General features: G+C 35.9%; 1 protein-coding gene across 6 annotated transcripts in view; it reads right to left on the bottom strand.

Moving 5' to 3' along the window:
• Positions 1 to 23,558, bottom strand: part of LOC142983180 (uncharacterized) — a 70,525-nt gene that overhangs the window by 32,271 nt on the left and 14,696 nt on the right. For 4 of the 6 annotated variants that reach the window (XM_076130061.1, XM_076130063.1, XM_076130062.1 and 1 more), the window contains exons 2-7: positions 5,111 to 5,260; positions 4,754 to 4,850; positions 4,622 to 4,677; positions 3,371 to 3,634; positions 1,869 to 2,036; positions 1,533 to 1,703 (exon numbers count right to left, since the gene is read on the bottom strand). In XM_076130061.1, the coding sequence (XP_075986176.1) occupies positions 1,533 to 1,703; positions 1,869 to 2,036; positions 3,371 to 3,634; positions 4,622 to 4,677; positions 4,754 to 4,850; positions 5,111 to 5,260 (906 nt within the window). The remainder of the gene's footprint in view (positions 1 to 1,532; positions 1,704 to 1,868; positions 2,037 to 3,370; positions 3,635 to 4,621; positions 4,678 to 4,753; positions 4,851 to 5,110; positions 5,261 to 23,558) is intronic. The other 2 variants (XM_076130064.1, XM_076130065.1) reach the window with 2 other exon arrangements.

Genomic DNA, 23,558 nt, shown 5'->3' with positions numbered 1-23,558 from the left:
TCGATGTGTTGATCGTATGAATAATATCGTTTGGACAAATCGATATTGCTTTCGGTAAATTTTGTTTGGAAATGTCATACAGAGTACAAATGATTAAGCTATACATTTTTTAACGTAATGTTCATATTCCATTGATATATAAAAATCACATATTCACAAGTTTATTGTATTATTCGACATTTTAAAATGACGATGTTGATACTTTCTTTAAAATAAAACATTCATAATGCTTCGACTGAAATTACTTTTAGGATTGAATAACACAAAAATATTGTTTTTTATCTAAATCTTATATTTAATGGATTTCAGCTGTACTCAAAGATACTCATACTAAAAGCTGCAAATGAATACAAAATAAAAAATATAAAAAAATACAAATAATAAAAAAAACTTAGCACTACTTCAGTCTTTTATAAACAACTAGCATTTTCTGTTTAAAACACACATAATATACGAGGATAATTAAAACTAATAGTGGTTGTAAAACTAAGCAATTTGTATCGAACGACTTTGAAAAAAGGATTCAATTTATAAAAGCCATAGTTTCGTTGCGATAAGATCGGACATGCGATAGATTTTAGGGTTCCATATCCAAAGGGTAAAACGGGAAACTAAAACTAAATCTCCGCTGTCTATCTGTCTGTCTGTCTCCGGACTATATCTCATGATTCATGATAGCTAGAATCCTGATTTTTTTAAAAATGATGTATTTCCGTTGCCGCTATAACAACTAATACAAGAAATTTTAAAAAAATCTAATATTAAAGGGGATCCCCACCCAATAAACGTGTTCTTTTCATTTTTGGTACGAAACCCTTCGTACGCGAGTCTGACTAGTACTTGGCCGGTTTTTTATCCAACATATTGAGTTAAAAACTTTCATAGTCTCTTCAAACATATAAAAACGACATTCAATTACTAAAACAGACAAGTTTCAACGTGAAAGTAGTTTTATGAATCCCAATTGGATCCTTTTTACATACTCCCGGGAATCTTTTCATAGATTGGATAATAGATTATTCATTCTAGCTTTCAATTCATTCGATGCTAATTGAAGGAAGCTATTGAGAGCGGAAAAACTTATTTTGTAATTTTTTATCATACTTACGTTAGCACAATATTTTAGATTTGCTTTTAATTTAATTCTAGTCTTTACAATGTCTCAAGTCTGTCTGTCTTAAGACATTATTGCTGCCTTTGGCAATCTCATTAAGGCCACTTTTTCAATAGCTTACTTTGAAGTTACTAAGAATACTAATGCTAGATAATTCTAGCACTAACTATACAATATTAGGTCGGGGAAAAAGTCTTTTCGCATTATAGTATGTATGGACTTGTAATAAAATCTCTTTGGCTTCCCAAATGAGTACACGGTACATTAGGTTTCTTTCAGTGAGCTCGTGAGGTACCCAAATATCGAGCTTTTTTGTGTAGAGAAAAGATTTTACTACAAGTTCATACATACTATAATGCGAAAAGTCTTTTTCAATGACTGTCTATCTTAATCATTTCCAACATTTCATCTTATTTACCTTTCTTTGCAACACATTGATCTTCCGATCCTTGATTTCCGAGTGATCCCTCAGTTCGGCGAGCTCGTGTGCCGCCGCCAGCGCCGCCGCCGTCTTCTTCTCCACCAATCTGCTCTTTTCGTCCAACCGGGCCTTCAGTTCTTCCACCTGTGCATGGTAGCATTTCTGTTTCTATATTGAGGTTGAAAAAATTATAGATTAGGTATGTCTGTACAACCCGTGTCTCATGTCTACTCACTTATGTCTTTAGTATTAGGTGCTGCAATTATGTCTGGTGCGAATGTATATGTATGTTCCTCGACAAATCGTATAATTGCCAGTGTAAAAGCAACTTACGTCGGTCTGCAGCATACTATAGTGTTCTTCTTTAGCACATAGCGACTCCTTCAACACGGCGATATGACGCTGGTAGTCCTGATGCTGCTCCTCCAGAGCCTTCATCTTGGCGGCCATCGCCAGGATCTCCTGGTCTCGCCTCTGGATCTCCAACCGGAATTCGTCCAGCTGCTCATCATTCCACCATCCATCCGAAAGTCGGTATAGAATTAGATAAATCCAAAGATTTGATTAGTAGAACACAAGAAATGGAAGACTCCAGAAGTATAAATCCAAATAAATCTATCTACTTAGGCAATAAGTGATGGCGAAAATGATACTGATGTTAAAAACTTTATTCTACTTAACATTACTGATCAATAAATGATCGTCAAATATACTGGTTAATTAGTGACGTTAGTACCGAGGTTATATGACAAGCGACGCAAGCTTTTTATGTCAATATTAGTTAGATAATACGAGTATAATATGGCACGAAATGTTTCCAGCACTATAATATTGAACACGATTTAAGAGCAGTGCCATGGAAGACATTTCGATAATCTCACACGTTCATTTATTCGACATGCAATCATAAAACGTTTTAATCGACTTAGATATAAATATTTATTAAAAATCGTACCGAATCACCATAGTAAATGGACATTTACAGCTGGAAAACTTTCTATACTAAATACTAATAAATATGAAAATCTGAAGCCTCGATGAGCATCGGTAGAAAGTTTTCCAGTCTTCCAATATCTAATAAGTACCAAAGTAGTTGGAGAGTAAACACCGTTAGATGCACGGGCGCCTACGTTGTGATACATTTATCTACCGTTACTGTGAGAGAGACTGATGAAGTATGACCACTACATGACGGAGGTCGGGTCGTGATGAACTAGACTAGTTGATGTTGATGCGGGTGACGCGGGAACAAAGCTGGAGCTGGTTCTGGACGATGACTTGCGATCAACACCGAAAGCACAACATGATCAAATCATAAAAGATCAGGAGTTTCACAGAAACGATATTACGAGGATAATATCTTTCGATGCGTTTGACCTCGACAGTCTTTATTTTATAACAGTCTATCTCTAAATCGTCAAATTTGGTGTCAACGTAATCAACCTCACATGTTTCATCTAACCATACAATTTACATCTAAATTTATATATTCGCTTCGTCTAAGGCCCTATTTAACAAAAATATTTAAATCGACATCTTTCAAGAATATAATTCCTCTTATTTTAATAAAAATAGCTTTAACAACGAACAAGTTTACACAAAAATATTACGAGTCAACACAGTCGGCGACGATTTCGGCTAAGTTCGGACTTAAAGCGAGAAATTGACACGGTACTCGTCGGTCGTCGGCGACGTCACAGAGTGGTGGCACTATAGTAGGGCGAGGCGCGCGCGTGCGCGTGCGCCGCACGCAGCGCGGGGCGCGGCGGGCGCGGGGGCGGCGCGCTCGTGCGCCCGTCCTTCATCACGCGCACGTCGTTCAGCAGAAAACTTACTTGTCTCTTGAAGGGAGGGTCGGCCTTATCGTAAAGCGAGGCGTGCGAGGGCGCGAGCGAGGGCGGCGGCGGCGACACGAGCGCGGCCAGCTCGCTCTCGAGCAGCGCGACCTGCCGCTCGAGCGTGGCGATGCGCGCTTCCTTGGTCTCGAGCACCGCCGTGAGCGTGGCGCCCGCGCTGCCGCCCGGCAGGCCGGCCGCGGCCAGCGCGCGCTCCAGCTGCGCCTGCAGCGCCCGCAGCGTGTCCGCCGTCGCCTTGAGCTCCTGCCAGTCACGCGAGTCGGTCAGCCGCCGCCGCCGCCCGCCGCCGCCAGCACCGACGGCGGCTCCGCTCAACATACAACCTACCTACGACCGGCGACGCGTCTCGTCCGCGCCTCGCTGGGGCTGCGTGCCGGTCGGACGCGACACGATACTGCTACTGCGAACTAGCCGCGGCGGTCACGGCAAAAGACCCACAATGCGCCGTCGACTCGACGCAGCCCCAGGTGAAGGCGGTACAAATTAAATTTTTGCTTCTAAAAACAATGATTGCTCAACTGAATGTCCAATAAAAATTTATACGAGACGGTCTTCTCTAAGGTTCATGTGACGGGGACATAATGAGCTGCTAAACATGCAATGTCGTGATTTAGTTTGTGTTCGTGTCGATATAATTTTTTTTATATACTTTTTTGTGGTGTTTAGGCCGAATTCGTTGTCAAGGGTTGAATTTTGAAAAATAAATAAATAATATTTGTTTTGTATCGTCGACGTGTAGGTGGCAGGGGATAGGAGTAAGAAAACGGTAACTGGTGCTCGGGGCTCAAGCTTTGACAGTGTCACAGAAAGGTATTGAAAGTCCGTGGGAGTGAGAAAGCGAGATCTGAGAAAGATTTGTATGAAGCCAACGAGTGTGATCGATCAGTTAACACATAAAAGGCGTCGCGACAGTCACATTCGGCTCAAGAGTCAAGAAATGAATGAAATGAAACACTATCAAGAGCAACACTAACAGAAACAGTGAACGATGATAGAGGTATCACAAAATAAAACGCCCATGTGGTACAACAACACTAGTAAATACATAAATATAAGGAAGCTGAGTGACGTGCACAATATACGAGTACAACTACCTACGTTACAGAGTGCAGGAGAGATTAGTCTAGGTGATAACAAAATTTCCAATGAATCGTTTAAACGTGACTGGGCATTGGAAATTTTGCTACACGAAGCATGCAAACACGACACATCGACAAGTGCGATAATTACCTGTTTTTGTGCCATAGCCTGCATCTGTTGGAACATTTGGCGTTCTTCTTCTTTACCTGAAAGCGATTCTGAGTTGTACTTCTGCCACAGCGGTCGGTAACTAAATTATTCAGATTGTCTAAAGTTACGTACCCATCCCCTTGTTTTGGAGCATTTCGAGTAATTTTTTGATGCTTTCATCTCTGGCCTGGAGCGTTTGTTTCTGTGTTTCGATCCTTAGCTCTAGTTCCTGTATGGAAACAAAATTGGTTTGTTAAATTTTTAATAAGTTTTCTTATTACATCAGTGTCTTTTTCAGAGTCCTTGTTAACTTTAATGTGACGTAATCTTTTGTTGGAATACTTCACGAATTTGTTTTCCTCGTAGCAAAAGACTGTATTGTTGTCTTTGAGTTTAATTTAATTTGAGGTATTACTTTGGGTGGGCAAAACGTGGCTGGGAAATCATTTCCTCTTTGCTTCTAAAAATATTTTTATTCATTTCGCTCACCTTTATTGTGTCTCTCAATATCGCTATTTCTCTTTGCAGGTGTTCATTCTCGGCGTACAAAGCTTCAAGTTGTTGTTGTAATTCAGGAGCGGGTTGGCGCATACGCAGTCTTAGTTCTTCTTCTAGTTGCCGGACTAGCATAGCTTGTTTCTGTAAAGAGGAATAACAATTAGTACTGTGACTTAAAATTAAGTAATTTTGGAGGAAGAGGAGGAGAAGGGGGGGGGGTGTCGTTTATTTATCTAGCATATTTACAATAAACTAGCTGACCCGCGCAACTTCGCTTGCGTCACATAAGAAAGAATGAAAAACCTTTTCGCCGTTTTTGTAACATTTTTCGTTGCTACTCCGCTCCTAATGGCCGTAGTGTGATGTTATATAGCTTAAAGCCTTTCTCGATAAATGGTCTATCTAACACTGAAAGAATTTTTCAAATCGGACCAGTAGTTCCTGAGATTAGCGCGTTCAAACAAACAAACAAACAAACAAACAAACAAACAAACAAACAATCAAACAATCAAACAATCAAACAATCAAACAATCAAACAAACAAACAAACTCTTCAGCTTTATAATATTAGTATAGATAAAAATATTTATTTTATCTCTACTAATGACTTGGTTACAAGGATTAGGTGTTGACAAAAGAAACACATAAAATTTGTTATCTGGAGTCTGAACTAGGCCGAGGCCTGTGCTATAGATCTCCTGGCCATTTATGTCTTTAGACAGTGTAATACGCCTCTGCGTTATTCTACATACTGGTAGCAATACACGTTACGATGTACGGATGTACACGAGTGTAATATATGGCATATTATTTATAAAGTATTATGATTTACGCCAACACGTAACATCTTTATGTGGCTTCAGTAGTTTCTAAGAAATCTAGCATGTATTTTTAGATTCCTACTGTTCTACTCGTGTTTAAATTCACATTAGAGTTTTACATAAACAATGCCTAACGCTATCTGAAGCGTCTTCAGTAGCGCCATTTTCAACAGTCGGCACTGTCGAGTTTCGAAAGTTTGACATTTAAAATGTACTGGAAAAATAATTTCGACGACGCCCGATAGAGGCGCTAAACAAATTTCAGTGTAATTTCTCGATAGCTAGCCGGTTGTCGTAATCGATAGTGGTAGAAAATTGCGGTACAGTAATCAGGGCAAGATTTTCTGCTATTGGAATCTTTGTGTATCTAGAGTTTGACATTTAAAATGTACTGCAAAAATAGTTACTAGTACTCAATAGTAGTAGAGAATCGGGCTACAGTTTCTTTATTCTGACTATTTGATTGAAATCGGATAAACATTGACATCACACCAAAGCTATCCACAATTTCCAAACCCGACCTACTTTCGTTTCACTTTTATCTACAGCGCTGTGAAATCGATTATACTTTTCATTCCCGTATTTCACAATTAACAAAAGGTTTTTATTTTGGTCTCTGCTCTCATGACAGATACTGTAAATATTCATACATTTCTTGCTGAAATATAACTATCTTCTGCGCGCGACTCCTCCGCATGAAAAGATTTCCCGTCGTAAAAATGTGTTCTATGTGTTAATCCAGGTATCTATTCAGGTATAAACTATCTGTGAACTCAATTTCATCTAGATCCGTCTACTTGTTGTCCCGTGAAAGAGTAACAAACATACATACAATCATCCATCCTCAGAAACTTTTGCATTTATAGTATACTAGCTGACCCGCGCAACTTCGCTTGCGTCACATAAGAGAGAATGGGTCAAAATTTTCCCCGTTTTTGTAACATTTTTTACTGCTGCTCTGCTCTTATTGGTCGTGGCGTGATGATATATAGCCTATAACCTTCCTCGATAAATGGGCTATCTAACACTAAAAGAATTTTTCAAATCGGACCCGTAGTTCCTGAGATTAGCGCGTTCAAACAAACAAACAAACAAACAAACAAACAAACTCATCAGCTTTATATATTAGTATAGATATTACTATTACTATCCATCTGTGGCTTCAGAAAAACATTATATTCGGACGGGAACCTCAATACAATAGTAACGACATCAAGCCGTTCAATATTAGTTTGTTGGTGTCGTGCCTTTACTATGTCGTTTACTTCACATTAGCCACATATTGCCCCAACTATGTACCTAATACGATCGTAGAATTAAAATTCTTCATGTCTTAAACTTATTTTGTTTGATTTATTTCGGCAAGTCAAATAAATATTTTTATTACTGAGCCATTGCACGCAATAGACGAAAGTTAGTTTTGTTTCAGAAATTAAATGGGCATAAAGAAAGCTGATCGTTTCGTGGAAAACTGAAATCGAAAGCTATTCTGTTTGTTTTCAGAAATTATGTCTCGAAAGAAACAACCTAGACTTATAAATATTAAAGAAGCTTTCAGATCTTTGCAAATAACTGTCTCAGTTACAGTTTTGATCATTTCTTTTGTTATATCGCATCTAGATTTTTCTAGATCAAACGAAAAGCAGTACCGCAATTCTCTATCACTATCGACTACCGACAACCGGCTAGCTATCGAGAAATTTTACACTAAAATCTGTTCAGCGCCTCTACCGGGTTCCGTAGGAACTATTTTGGCAGTACATTTTAAATGTAAAACTCTCGATACTCGATGGTACTGAACAGAATCGTGCTGCTGTATTAAGTATTTCAACAAATGAATCTTCCTAAAATAAAATGATGAGACGCGTCATGGAGTGAATTACCTAACAAGCGTATAACTCACAATAATGGCCTGCCATAAGAGCATCCCACACAGATGTCGCTAAGTATTCCCAAAACTCAAGCAAAACTTTCCACTTTATTCTCAATCAAAACAGCGAATTTTGTTCACCAGTATATAAGAGGCATTAGTTCCTACTTTATTTGTTGAGTTTTATTTATTGGTTTTACGATTTCTTTAATACTGTTTTGTTATTCATTGAGTGACATAAAGTTTCGGGAATGGGCTTCCACTGCATTGATACATTATCGAGATTAAATGGCTTTGGGGATAACAATGTAGTGTTAGTTTATTACGGCACTGATTTAGTTGAAAATAGGACTAAAGGCATGTTTTTGTTCTGTTACGTTCGTTCGTTGAGCTACAATATTACTTTTTGTTAAGTGAATTATAATATTAAAAGAGTGGAGTATTTCAATGGACTGAGTCGAAGTCAGTTTTAAAGTCAATATTATAATATCGATAATGTTAAATAACAGATCATTGTTTGATCATAAAACCGACCAATTTCGACACAAAAATTGGATAAGAACTCAAATGTTGATAAAATTGCAGCTAACATTCTAACGTTAGAAAAATAATATCTAATAAATGTTAGACACGAGAGTTTTCTACAAATGGCAGATCATATCCATAAATTGCCACTATAACTGGCTTCAATTTAAGATAAAAACCTACTACATGTAGTCAAATCGCTGGGGAGTTACCGCGATATCGTTCAAATGATATATTCAAATTTTATTTTCACAAAAGGCTGTTTCAAAAGTGTATTCAGGGCTAACGACCATAATGTAGATCCAATTATAATAACGGCTGTTTCATTGAGACTCTCGCAATGAATCAAAACTCCGTGCAGTTTGTCGTATAATAATATTTTTATGAATAACTTTGAACGTTTATAGGGAACTGAGGGAAGACTAATTTGAGAGCTCTTAAGAAATGAAAAGTGTGTCTGGGAACTGAATAGTTTGTTCGTTAAAAGACCTTTGAAATGGTTGCTAGGAATATAAACTTAAAGCATTACTAGGAACCAACTAGTCAAACGAAATAAATGAATGTATGAAAGAGTCAGTTTCAAGTATTCTTCGAACAAATTCTTTTAGGTACATCACACAACATTTCATACAGTCATGTAATGTAATTCAATCAGAACTAAGGAAGAGACCAGGAATACAGTTCTAAAGGACACTTTATAGCAGGATAAGCTTCAGAGTAGTTGAGTGGTTACTAATACCGATGGCTGTAGAGAGACCGCAAACTGGTTAGTATAAAGTGGAGGCAATAGGTTTGCTATCTGCGGATAAACCGACTGTGGAGAGAGAGGAATCAGATTTCAACCTACCATTGATGTAACATTAGATATTTAATTCTTTATGGAAACGTTTAAAATGGACTTGTTTTAGGTATTTTCTAAATCGTCTTCGTTTAACCTTATTTTGTTCCATTGGACAAAAGTAACGTCGAATTATATTCCCAAAAGTATCTTTTTTTAAGTAATAAATCGATGACTTAATATTCAATGAGTAAATTGCAAGATTTCGGCATAAAATCATATTAAATAGTTAAAAAAACTAACATAGTTGAAAATCCATCGAAACAATATCCTGAACAAACCTAAAAAATCGGAAGTAGAACTGCAATGTAAAGTCTGAAATCGTTTTTTGAATAGCTAATGTTCAGTGCTACAGTTTTTAAACAAAAGAGAAGCAGTTAAAGAATCCTTTTCCTGATTTAACATGTTGAAAATCTATTCTTAAACATCTCTTATCGATCTGAGACTGCACAAGAACCACAACCTCAAGTTATAGCCATTTTAGAGCTTAACATATCTCTTTTAGTCGTAAACGGTACAAGTCGGGAGATACCAAGTCCCTTGTAAGTTTCGTTTCGTATTCCGTTTGCGTTCCTACATTCGAGTTTTATTAGTTCCCATACCACCAACGTATGTATTATTTATACAATTGCGGATTTGATACGCGTACTGTGTTACTGTTTTAAGCCACAACGATACGGATTCTGGTTTCCACGTAGATAAGCTTGCTGCCGTGTGTTTGGATAAACCTTTGCTGGATTCCGACGAAAATGTACATGTGTAAATTTCATGCGATTTTTTTTGTAGAAAAAATGGCTTTGCAGAGCTTTGCTTTTTAGCTTTGAAAAAACGTTAAATAAAGTTAGGCTTAAGTCTGTAGTAAAGTAGGTGTAAATGTTTTTGTGGGTTTAATTTATTAGATAGGTATGTTAGAGGAAGACCCTAGAGAAATATGCATATGACATGCATGCAGACATTTACTTAGAATTCAACCATTGTACACTACACTAATGCGTTAATCGCGTGTAACTTAAAATCACTCAAAACTAGTTTTAAAAAATATTGTTTTTTCAACCCTCACACCCATTTTCTCCTTTTCACGAAAGTCCATAGTTATAGTATTCAACACAAATTCAAATTAAAAATACTACCACAACCTAGTAAAGCTTATGGTAGTATAATAACTGCAGTAAAAATACTTTCTAGCAAAACGTTGAACCTAAACAGGTGTGGTTGTATTAAATTAAAAATAACCCCCTATCAATAAAATACTCGCGCGATGGCATAAACCTGAAGGGTTTGTAATATATGTAATAAGCCCGCGTGTTGGTTCGTATCGCAGCGACAATCACGGGTATTTGCGTCCAGGTTACATTATGCAACGTAATTACTAACATTACTGGGGGAAAGCGACACGAGGAATAAACCCCAGTTTATTAGTTTTCAACGTTTAAAATAACACATCTATACTAATATTATAAAATGGTAGAGTTTGTTTGTTTGAACGCTATAATCTCAGGAACTACTAGTGCGAATTTAAGAATTATTTTACTGTTGGATAGCCTATTTATTGAGGAAGGCTATAGGCTATAGGCTATATTTCATCACGCTACGACCAATAGAAGTAGAGTACCACTGAAAAATGTTCCAAAAACGGGACAAATTATGACCTATTCTTTCTTATGTGACGAAAACAAAGTAGGGCAAATCAGTAAATAATATACTATGTGTGTTTAAATATAGTTTTATGTATTATATTGTACCTTTTCTTGATTTTATATTTAGTATATTGTAACCAGGGGTGGAAAGTGGCATTTGTGTTGATTGAGGAAAATGGGAAAGTTTAAAGTGGGTGGGGAATAAGGAAGGAAAAGAGATATAAATAGAAACGAAGACATTAAATATAGATGAAAACGTTATGAGATAAAAATAAAAAGAGCTTCAATACCGAAGAACGCTACCATGTTTGCAGTTAAATTGGTTTCATTAAGAAAAAATCCAACAAATTTAGAAAAAAACGAGTGTCTTTTTCGGTGTTTAGCGCACTAATCCTTCTAACAAATCTATATCTTGTATACATTTTTATAATTTAGCTTCTTTAAAATATTTTCTATCAATCGTAAATATTCTTGTGTATCATTGATTTAAAAAATATCTCTAATAAAGAAAGACCTTATTTCTGTTAACCCAACCAACCAACCTAACTCGAATAATAAACGATACCTATTATCTAAGAAATATCCATTTATTCTAAGAAATCAAGAAATTAAACATATTGTTCTAAAAGAAACCCTCCCGTCTGTAAACACGCTTTAAGTTTTGTATAGGTTGGCTGAATTGTGTCTGAATTGATTATACCTAGTCAATTCGATTGCAGTCCACTATAAACAGTTATAGTAGTAATATATATACATAAGTATATAGTTTTAATGCGCTTATTTCTTATGTATTAGAATAACTATTATTTTTTGTGGTTTTGTAACATAGCTTTGTTAAACTTTATTGGGTGATATAATCGCTAAGCGATTAAACCCGTTAAATAAATATAATAAGAAACCCTCCATATAAAAATATTCTTAATGCAAAATTCAGTCTATAAAAGCCAACATTAACACCTACTAAACGTTATGTTACAGTTATTGCTTCACAACGTACACATTATCTAGTTAGAAAATCCATGTTATTGTTCCAATGTGGTCTCACTGTGAATGAAATGGAAATTCTGTTGTTTCTAATAACTATTGAGAGCTGTATGAATGGAGTTGAAAATTATTGAGTGTGGCCTCGATAAAGTTTATTGGTGGAATAAATTACGTCATGTTAGGATTATTCTTTATTGGATGTTTATAACTCTTCCGTTACTGACTCACTGACTGATGTACCACGCTAAAACTGCTGGGCGTAGAAAGTTGATATTTGGTATGAAGATTCCTTAGGAAATGAAGAGGAGCTCTAAGAGAGGATGTGTGATGTGAAATTCCCCCTGAAGGTGGTGAAATTCCACGCGGGCAAAGCCTAGTAATGAAACCTAGTAATGTTGTAAAAGTCTGTCTATCAGGCTTCGATGGATAAATCACAAAACAAATTTTGATAGACTTTTTTATTAATCATTCTCTTATATCATCCATACATACATAAAGCTCTGAACTGGAAAGCTTTGTTTCGACAGCGGATAGTTTTCTAGCCCAATATTACGACCAGAACCAGTAATTGCGTGTGAGACTCATGAATCCAATTAATACAAACTATTACAAACACAAACCATTTATTAACTCAAAACAAGTACTTAACAAACCACTGACATCTTAACTTAAAGTCTGCATGTCGAGCCTTGAAACTAGGATATGAACTGAAAGGACTCATTAGCGATGTTCATTCACGTCTCGTTGAGTAATTGCTGCTCGGTGACTAGTTGTCCCCGTCTGTGGTCAGTCTGGACGACCGTACTTTGTGTTTAGGTTATAATTACACTACTTTGCTATTTTATAAGGATGTGTTTATGATGATATTGTGTTATTCAGTGCCTTTTCATATTCAACTTTTCGATTGCGAAGAGATCAATTAACCATAATATTATAGTAAGTTTTTTTATACGGAAATTTTACTTTAATTAATTGAACATTTGTTTTGAGTTGAATACAACATTGTAGCATATAAGAGCATTTGTTATAAAACAACTGTTGCAAGAAAATAAAGTACAGAAATATGCAATCTCCTTTTTATTACTTTAATTCAAGCCCATTTTTTAACCTAGCATATTATTCAAAAACGATCCCCTATTTTACACCCTAAGGGATTGATTTTCCGAAAATCGCCTCGCTAGATTTGAATACAAAATATAATTTCACATATGTATTATTTTAAACCCACAGAGACATTATAACAACGGTCCCTATTTTAAAAGATACCTACGTTTTCAGGTGCCCTACTTAGTCGTTATCACATCCTAATACAAGGGACGGTCCGAATGGACTTAATACTGTCACCTGCGGATGTATCATAAAACACCTGTGCCTAGTGCCTTTGTCACGGCCTGACAGTTCTATATTTGTTACATTTATTTCGCGTACCCACCTACGTTCATTACTATTATAGCATGATGTCACTTGAACTAATTCGGAGATAAGTTTGCTCTTCGTAATGGCTGGCGCACACTATGAATTCTACAGATTTCATTTCTATCCCTCTGCTGGGCAAAGGCTCTCTGGTGTCGAGGAGGGTTAGGCATTCAGTCCATAGAGTGGTTTGATGGGTAAAGTATCATTTATTGCAAAGTTAGGACATGAATAAAGCATCAAACTTGTTTAATCCACCAGGAGATTTCTAACATAGCTCAACAACTCCTTTTTTGAATAGCTGTACGGGACTTAATTTCAAACTGCCTTTCGAAAAACGAAGACGCATACATAGCTTAATAAATTTTCTAATTTTCTTATTATAATTGTCAATTAACGCATTCTCATCACGCCAGTAAAGAATAAACTCCTATCATTTATCTCTAGGCTCAAATATACAAGGCCCAATCAATCTTGTCTACTTGTAAATCGAAGATCACTAAACGTAAAGTAATAGTTAGGATGTTACTAGAAAGGCGTTAAAACAGTGTCTACTTGATTTGGTGTGCGCTGACCGTAAAATAGTTATTACAAACCGACGCCAGATCTCTTACAAGTCCTTGGACTACTTTAACAATCGTCTGCAAGGAATTATAGTTTACCCCACTTCGTAGTCCAGTATTATGTGACTGCGTGAGTGGAATTTTTAATTTATTGTTCAGCACTGCAGTTTCAACTCTGCTGGTGGCATTATTGCTAACTGTGGGAGTTTTGACGTAGTTGAAAACTAGTTGTTCCAATATTAGTTGCAAGTTTAATGAGATACGTGGGCATTAATTTGTAGTTTTTATTTGCATGTTCGAAATTGGATATTTAAGCATGCAAACATGCAAATGTAGATTGTGTTTTGTAATTATGGCGGTTTATTATCCAATGCCATCGTATGTGTGACTCACTTTGATAACATCGTTAATTTTATTTAAATTACTCTTTCTACAAATAGCCATCAACTGTTTCAGTTGGTTTTCCAAAGAGCGTAAGATGAAAATCCACATATGTAACTGTCATATCAAAGGAAGTAATAATAATAAAAATAACCTTATATTTCCAAGTTATTTTTCCCTAGTTTTATTACGATACGTAGAAGAAATCTAATATCCCAAGAACCTTTTATCAACCGCATAATATTGCTATAGAAATCCCTAATTTGAACTGAATCCGTTCGCGGTATCCCGTGCCAATAAAAGTCGGTAGCATTAACATAAGTTGTATTTTGAAATTTGCCATGTTAGCCCGTAGTCAATATCATAGGAGTATCCCCGCGGCGCACCTTAGATGCAGCTAGGTTCGGTAACACAAAACCCAGGCTGAGTAATCTTTTCACGACAAGGTACAAACATCATTAAAACGAAGAAGAAGAAGAATATCTTACTTACCCCCGCTTTTTGAGGTACATTTAGCCGCAGTTTATCTATTCAATAGCGTTAAAACTCATACAAAAAAAACGCTGTTGAAGAGATAAACTAACGCTAAATGTACTAAGAAACCGGGGGTTAGACATGAAAATTAAGGCAAAATTAGACTTTGTGATACAAATGAAGTGATGACCAGTATTTTGGCAACATTTGACATTATGCCCACTGGTAATTAACACAACATTTGATAATAATATGAACTTAAACACTGAGAAATTATTCGACCAAGTTATTACCAACTAAATGGTTAAACAAAACCTTTATCTATAGTTATAAACCACGAACGGAACTATAAATCAAAGACATCTGTATAGGTAAAGCTAAAGCGAAAAATATTTGTGTAGGACAGCCCGTAGTAATAACAATGTATGGGAATGCGGAACATGAGTCGACAACAGCCGGTTAAGGGTAGTGATACTGTAATGAAATCGCGTATTTTATTATTATACCTAGTACCTTTTTTGATTAATAATATGATTTTGAGTAAAGGTGAAATATGTAAGGTGAAGAAAGATATTTATAGATTTTTTTTGGGTTGGTGAGTACTATTTCTAGCTGTATTTTGTTAAGTTTTGGTTGCTACTATGATGATTTCTTTCTCTATGACGTCACGAAAAAATGCCTTAATTTAACTTTATACATACATATTAAATCTTGCATTATTCTCAAGGGAGTAGACAGAGACTAGAGTTCAATGTCTTTGCAAGTTCATTGCAATTTTAAAAAGAGATAAGATATTTTTAGCCCAAAAAATATCTTATATCAAAAAATGCTAAAAGGAAAAATCTCTCACATAAACTCTCTAACGTTTAAAATCAACTGCTAGAGCTAAAACGTATACATGACTCACTAAACAGATGATACTATATCTGCCAAATTTACTACTTCCGTTACTAATACTTTGATGTGCTACTGTTGACAAACACTCATCTTTACTACGATTTATGTTTCGATGTTAGTTTGTCTAACCATCATTTTGTTAACACTTGTACAAACGTTTCTTCTATGTTTATCTTGGCAAAAAGTGAATTTTTCTATAGTATATTTTTCTAACGTAAATCATTATAGAGGTTATTATAAATGGAGTTTGCATGTCTGAAACCGAAACCATTTTATATTTAAACTTTGCCGTTTTGCAGAGAACGTTTAACGTTTGAGCTAGTTACTATTTGAATTTATTGCTTTGTTAGCAAAAGGTTAAAAATTATTCCTATATATTATATTAGTTTATCGTATGAGCAATATTTTAGTTTGTTATATTAGGTCGGGGAAAAAGTCTTTTCGCATTATAGTATCTATGTATGAACTTGTAATAAAATCTCTCTGGCTTCAAGAATCACAAATGAGTACACGTTTCATTAGGTTTCTTTCAGTGAGGTCGTGAGGAACCCAAATATCGAGCTTTTTTTGTGTAGAGAAAAGATTTTATTACAAGTTCATACATACTATAATGCGAAAAGACTTTTTCCCTGACCTAATATTTATTAAGTACATTTTGTCCGCTGCCCGCTCCGCTACGCTCAACAAGTCCACATCCTCACTGACCCTTCCACGTTCCCTTCGCCCCATTTCTTCCTTAATTTCAACTGAATCGATATTTTCAAGGCCCACCATCGCTTATTCGTATCAAACATTCATGTTCGACCCTCGAGACCTAAATCCAAACATTTTCCGCGTTTTTCGACGCAATGAAATACACTGATTCCATTTCCACTGAAGTATTGGATTTTTTAGTGGCAAACCAGAGTATTACGCTTTAGGGTTCCGTGGCGGAATGGCTCCACTGGGAGGTTATTAGCCTCACAGGTCTACCCTGAGTGGAGAATCGGTTTTATGGTACTGGATAAAGTAGACGTAAATCAAACATGTCAAGCCCAAATTATGGCCGCTATACACGTAAGAAACAGTCGTTCTATCTTCTAGACTTTTGTCACAAACTCCTTCGAGTATTTCAATAATGCTACAACATGGTAAGTATTCTTTGTAATTAGGGTCGAAGCGTTTAGTTAAAGTTTTCTAATATTCAGATAAATTGGTTTAAAGATCTGATATCTCAATCCAAACTAGTCTAAGCAACTTTCTGAACATGACGTGATGGATTACTTATTTAACTTTTTAGAATTGCTAGCTGATATAATTAGCCAGCATTCTATTCTTTAGAATAAATTGAATCTAAGTTAGTACCACAGCCGCGAATATGAGCTATCGTTCTCATGATACTCATTATATCATCTCCTAAGGCTTTCAAAGCAACAATCTGTAAATAGCGAGGGAGATCGTCTGTACAAAAGCTGTGGGATTAATGACACATTACGTTAAACGTCTGTTAAGAAGGCTTAAGGCTCATGTTTCATCCCTCATATCTACAACACACGACACACCAAAGCGAGTACTCGTAAAATATTTCGCCCACACTTTTTCAAACATCAATATCGGCATCGAGTTCACTCACTTTATTTACTCGATGCATATATCGTCAAGCATTCAGATTACGTAAAGTGACTAGTGATTATACACATGCCATGTCGAGGTGAGGGTTAACGCCCAGTAGGGGGGTAGGGGGTGGGGGTAGTTTTGTTAGTGTTGGTCTAACGTACGGAGACCGTGTCACGGTGAGGGATTAGTGAAGCGACGCGCTCACTGTACGCGATAGGTTTTTGCAGACATTTTCTTAGGTTTTAAAACGTTCGTTTTTCTTTTAAGCGGTAAAAGAAACGTATAAAGTTTGGAAAGAATAAAAAGTATTAACCTAAATCTTGTTATTTTATTACGAAATATGACACAAACTTACTTTATGATCAACTATAAGAGCTTTAAGACTTATTGAAAGGAACGTAATAAAACTTATACATTCTTGCAAGAATGACACAATTGGGTCATATACTTTACTGCTTGGTAAACATGATGAATTTTAAAATTGTTCGCACCAAACGCATATGTATGTAAATCGATGAATACATAAATACAAACCAGGTTTACGTCAAGGTCACACCACATTTGCATTAAACGAGACAATCGTGTGTATTTGCATTCGAAGGGTTGCTACAAACGGCTAACAAGTGGGATAAAATTTAAATTACGTAAAATGACAGCTGATTATTCCCAGCGCTCGGGAGAAGTGGAAAGGGGAGGGGGGGTTGGCAGCCTCCCACTCTCGTAACTCCGTCTAGTAACTCAGTGATCGTGGCCGTATCGATTTTACGAGGCCCGTACTTCGTGTGTAACAATACGTTGGTATACGTCTCCGTAAATGCAACTGTGATGCATTCAGCTTGTCTCGCCGAAGAAATTCTATCTTAGAGTTCAATCTATTTTAAACGGGGACATCTCTTTCGTTGAATTAAATATAAGCTCACAAAGACTAGAACACTTTGATAAATTGTTTGCTTTGTATTCTAAATATACTTGTTATAATGTAATGACAAAACTGAATTATTTGTCTCAAATTGAACCAAATTCATTTAATCAGAACATTTTCAAATTTAAAATAACGGCCTCAACTGTCACTTTAATACCGCGGCCATCTTTAAAGCCTGCACGTGAACGGCCTACTCAAGTCCCGAGGAAATATGGTGGCAGTTCAGAAAATATTTTGCCGGTAAAATGTCGGAGTATATCTTGAGTGGAAGCCCCTGACATCTACTGTTTACCTGGCTTCATAAATCTAAAAACGACGGTATTATTCTCTCACGAAATATTGTCGTGTGATAACTTTATCTTTTATTTTTCAGCGACTTTCAAATAATTTTATAAAAGGTTTTCGTTACGAACGTGAATATTGAATGCCGTGAGCTTAACTACTGTTGTTATTGCAGCAGTATTTTACAATTTATTACTGAAAATTTGTGTTTTATGAATGTGTAAACGGACTGCTAGAAATTTATGTGTCTGTTCAATTTGCGCAAATTTAGCTGCGCATTTGTAAACTTCTGTTTTGTTTTTCGAGTTGAACAAACCTAACTACCGTAACCACGATAAAAACTTAGAAAACTGTTTGCTGTAGTTGTATTAAACATTTTTCTTGCTCTTTTGCCATTTTCATCTATCAAAGTGTTATTAATACACTCAACACGTGCCCGTTATAGGACAGCATGATGCTCCAGAGACATTGATTAATACACGAACACATTTTTAGAATGTCTAGACTAGGTTACGGAGAGGTCGTTGCCCTACCCGCCGCTAGATGGCGAGAGCGTCGCCGCTTCATTGATCCGCTCACGGTTTGGGCCACTGAAAATAGTATTTTTGTTACGCAACCGGCCATTCAAACGCTTTCCATATTTTTTTGTTTTCATTTTTTATCTTATGTGAGAACATTCTACTATGAATGAATAGGTTCAGCGTAGAAATTATGGGTTGTCGTAATGAGTAATGTATTGTCGTTTAAATTGTATAACAGCGGTAAGGGCGTGTCCTCTCACAGAGTAAACATTTCATAATGATGGAGTGGGCTTACTCGGGGCTCTCGTTGAATATATTGGGGAGGTTATTCGTATTTTCTGTCCTTTTGATTACCTTACGCTCAATGCCGCCTTGAGTAAAGAAGGGCTTTAATGATTTTCGTCGGTAAATATGTACTCGTTGCTCAATATTCCTACTAGAATGGCTGGCTGGAGAGGTATCAACTCTAGGCCCCTTTTTAGGTAATATTATAAGGTTTAGTTTTTAATCTTCAATTTTAAGTTCCCTCGGCGTTTACTCGAAAAAATATTAATCGTAAAGAATGCATTTAATTCCTACTTTCGATATAATTAAAGGCAAGAATCGTTATGAAAACGAGCGAAAATGAAGTCTAAAAAATGACTATGAGTATAATAAAAGATATAATGTTGTATATATTTCAGTCTACTCTTTAGGGAAAAGGTCATAATGTGTACATATAACCTGTGTAAAAGAGAGAACATTTCCCAGGAACTCGTGTTTGCGTAAGCATAATCGGATGACATTAATAATTTGGATGGCAGAAGGACAGCAACATCGTTAATGGATATGCATTACCGCTTGACTGACTCTACATGACTTTGAGTGGCGTCGACATTTATTTTAAACTCAAATGATTTTAAGCACTTAATGAAAAGGTCGATTTCGGACAACTATCGAGTATTATTACTAGGTATTCCCAATGATTCAGTCACAAAATTCTTAACATCTGTAGCGTATTTAAAATGTTGCTAATAATAATATTCAGAAATATTTAATGTCAAATGTAAATGACAGTTAAAACGAAAAAATCGAAGACGAAAAAAAAATTCCATTAATTGTTAGTCATGCATGAAAGCTCTGGCTAGATCAACGCCTGGTTTCTGAGTACATTTAGTAGTAGTTTATCTATTCAATGCGTTTTTACATGAGTCTAAACGCTATTGAAATGATAAACCACAGCTAAATGTGCCTCAGAAACCGGGGGTAATATCGTCTCCAAATACCAGCTTTGCTAACAATATTTTAAAATGTATCTGAGAAATTTCACAACCAAAAAACATAAATATGTAGCAAAAAGTTATTATTTCATAATACACCTCAGCCGTAAGCTTAAGGAAAGAGTAATATGTCTAGTTATATCAACAGACATCGTTTTCTATGTTCGTGTTGCGGAGTGGCTAATTAGCAGAGTTGTTAGACAGAGTTTCACACGGCAACTGTCGTGGAACATTCTCCCTACGAACTCATCAAAACTGAGCTTATTTGATCTCGTAGACACAGTTCTCAAATATGTTTAGTTTGTTTAGTTTCTATTACAAATATAATGAGGTAAACTTTGTCTGTAGAAGCAATATAAATTATATTTTTGTGAGGTATATATAGAAAATGTCATTACAATATGTAATGTTTACTTTAAATAAGTATAATACTTCAATGTAGTCGAAACTAAAATAGAGAACGCTGAAAGAAATTTGGAACAATTTGGTTGATTTTTTCAATTTGGAAAATATTTGAAAACATTTGTTAAACAAGTCATAAAAACATTAAAAAACACGAGGCAACAATAATAATAACTGGTCGAAAACGAGCTCATTGTACATGATAAAAGCAATCAATAGCCGAAAATCCCCGTCTTCAATGTCAATACTACTCACCTAGTCTGCTTATCAAGTTGTTCAACAAAACAAACTTTTCTCTGAACCATCGTAAAAAATATATTCCACGTCAGCTACACGAAGCTCACTTCATCTTAATATTATTTATTCATATTTAACCCAAAACATTAGGTGCAAATGCGGAAAAACACAAATAACGCTCGCCATTTCACTCTGAACCTTAAACGTGTTCAAAAAAGAAAGAATTTGTAATACAAACTCCATGGAATGTGGCAGGAAATGTTTATTAAAATGTCGCTTATATACGACAGAAATATTATTAGACTTCTGCGTTATAATGTAAACACAGAATTGTGTAACCGTTGGTACAAACAAAGTCTTGGCCGAAATGTTTTCATTCATTGAAAGATTAATTTATTAAGAAGACAAAACAGATGTTGAGAGATAAATTGATCTATATCGCATACCTTTGCGTAAAAAACAGTTGCTATACTTCCAGAGAATGGGTCTTAGTCACCATCATTTGGTTTTTTATGTGAATCAGTTCTACGCTAGCACAAGACTACCTCCGATTCATAGTTAGGATCTATTCACAGGTCTATAAAAAAGCAAAATGGAGTCTGCATGACAAATGCTTCAAAAATGTATGCTTTAGACTATAAAAACTTTTCCTCAAAATTAAGGCCGCATTACTTTAAAATGGTACAGTACACTGTCAAGTTTGCAGGTCTTTTCACTGCGTTTGATGTGAGGGCCTCACCCCATAACTTTTTCACAACCTCTCTACACTGTGATAAAAAATAACATTACATTTTTACTTTATTAATCTCGTTGCCAAAACGAATTTTCTTTTCATTATCTTGTAAAAGGAAATGAAATATAATAAGATTTTATTATTTTCTGATTACGTATTGTCTGAGTAGTATTAACGACGTAATTATGTTGGGCATTCGATATCAGGTCTCGACAAAAGGAAGACTTAATCTGTCATTGTCCATCATTTTTGGGACATCGTGACGTTCATTTGTGTGGAAAAGATCCGTCTTTTGTATGGCAGCAACTATTATTCTCTATAAAATCTGATACGACATCTATTTTCCCGTAAGGCCGTAACTATAGATATTTGTTATACCAATATCAGTCGGGTATGATTGAAATATGAATTTGATGAGGTCTTGGTTAGGGATTTTTACGGGTCTACAAAGCTGGGCACCCTATTACATGGGACTAACATTATTCATGTCGAAACGTAGGTATATTTCATACACCTTCTGCCTACTCCTTCGGGTATAACAGGCGTGATATTATGTACGTAAAAAGCTGCGTATCTATAAAACTGTATAATTTTCTGACTATCCAGACGTTCCCTGGAAAACCAGTAAATGGAATGACACACCAATAAACATTAGCAGTAGCTGAGTAAGTCTACAAAAAGTTGTAGAAGAGACAAGATGGAAGTAAAAGCATTGTCGTTCTACGAAGAGAAGCTTTTCTGTTCAAGAAAAACAGTGTTGAGTTTGCAAAGCTGACAGGCGAAGACTACTGCAATGTTGTACATGAATAGTTGGTACTGCTTTACGTATATTTAGTTTCATTCAATATACTTGACTAACTATACTATACTTAACTATACTATACTTAATTATAGTTGAAAATGCCATCACTTTACTCAAATAAGACTTATTGCAGCGCCTAATAGTGCCCATAAATGGTTATGTAAACGGGTTGTCAATTACCGTAAAATGTTCTCACGGATTTTATTGACAGAACAATATTTAGAAAATATGTTTTTGGAGTTCTGGAAATGCCGTAGATGGTTATTTCGTGTTCGTGGAGTCAAATTACTAAATACCGTAGCTATAGAAACGTAACTACAGTACTTTGAAATAAATACAAATAATAACTGTCTTTGACTTTCACTTAACTACCAGCCGTTTAGAATATAATGTTCTTGAATAAATTATTGACAGAAAGTCGGGGCGGTCAATAAGTTGAATGTTCCGATCTATTAAGTTCTCTATATATTATTCATTGTCCTGTGTTTAGCGTCCGTTACTTAACGCATGAACGAAAGGGTCTTAAGTTACCAACAAAGGGAATAAGAGACGATATATTATGTTGAAGGAATAAGAACATCGATGTGTGTTAAGCTGGAAGCCTCTTTGATTGTTCTTGTAAGCTTTAACCTTCGGGACATGTGGCCAAAGCGGCAGGAAAATCAGGATTTTATCGATCTACCGGGTTCTGAGAAAGTGCTTCTAGATTGTTTTGATATGCAATGCAAAGTTTGATTGTTAGTAGATTCAACACCTCCCATCACATAAGACAAAAACAATCGATTGCGAGATAAATAGTTGCGAAGTGAACATCTTTTTGTAGTATAATAAGAAAAACACTTTTGTTAGTGGTCAACCTAGTGTCAAAGTTGTTCAAGTTGCCCGGAACCCTTTGACGTAATTTAACGAGTGTAAGTGTTATCTGTTATATCTTCTGACTCATAGTATCCTAGTAGAACAGTAGGTATATCTAGAAATACACCATCTTTCACATTTGTATATGCTTCTCAACCCGCACATAGAAGCATCCGTGTCACAGATATTCGCATTCCATTTCTCTACGATTTCCGCTTCCCCCCGGGATCTGTGTATTACGTCGAGATGAAAAATATCCATGTTGATCTTCAGCCCTCAATCACAGGCTCCTTGGTACCGAGTTTCGTCCGAGTATTGCCGCCAAAGTAATAAAACGTTATTCAGAGATCGAGAGAAATATTTGCTCTTTTAACAGATCATAATTTGAAAAAAAAACTTTGATCAGAGGCAATGTTGAAATTGAACT

Source organism: Anticarsia gemmatalis, chromosome 23, assembly GCF_050436995.1.
Source record: "Anticarsia gemmatalis isolate Benzon Research Colony breed Stoneville strain chromosome 23, ilAntGemm2 primary, whole genome shotgun sequence".
In the NCBI taxonomy this organism is placed as follows: domain Eukaryota; kingdom Metazoa; phylum Arthropoda; class Insecta; order Lepidoptera; family Erebidae; genus Anticarsia; species Anticarsia gemmatalis.
This window is presented reverse-complemented; position numbering and strand designations above follow the sequence as displayed.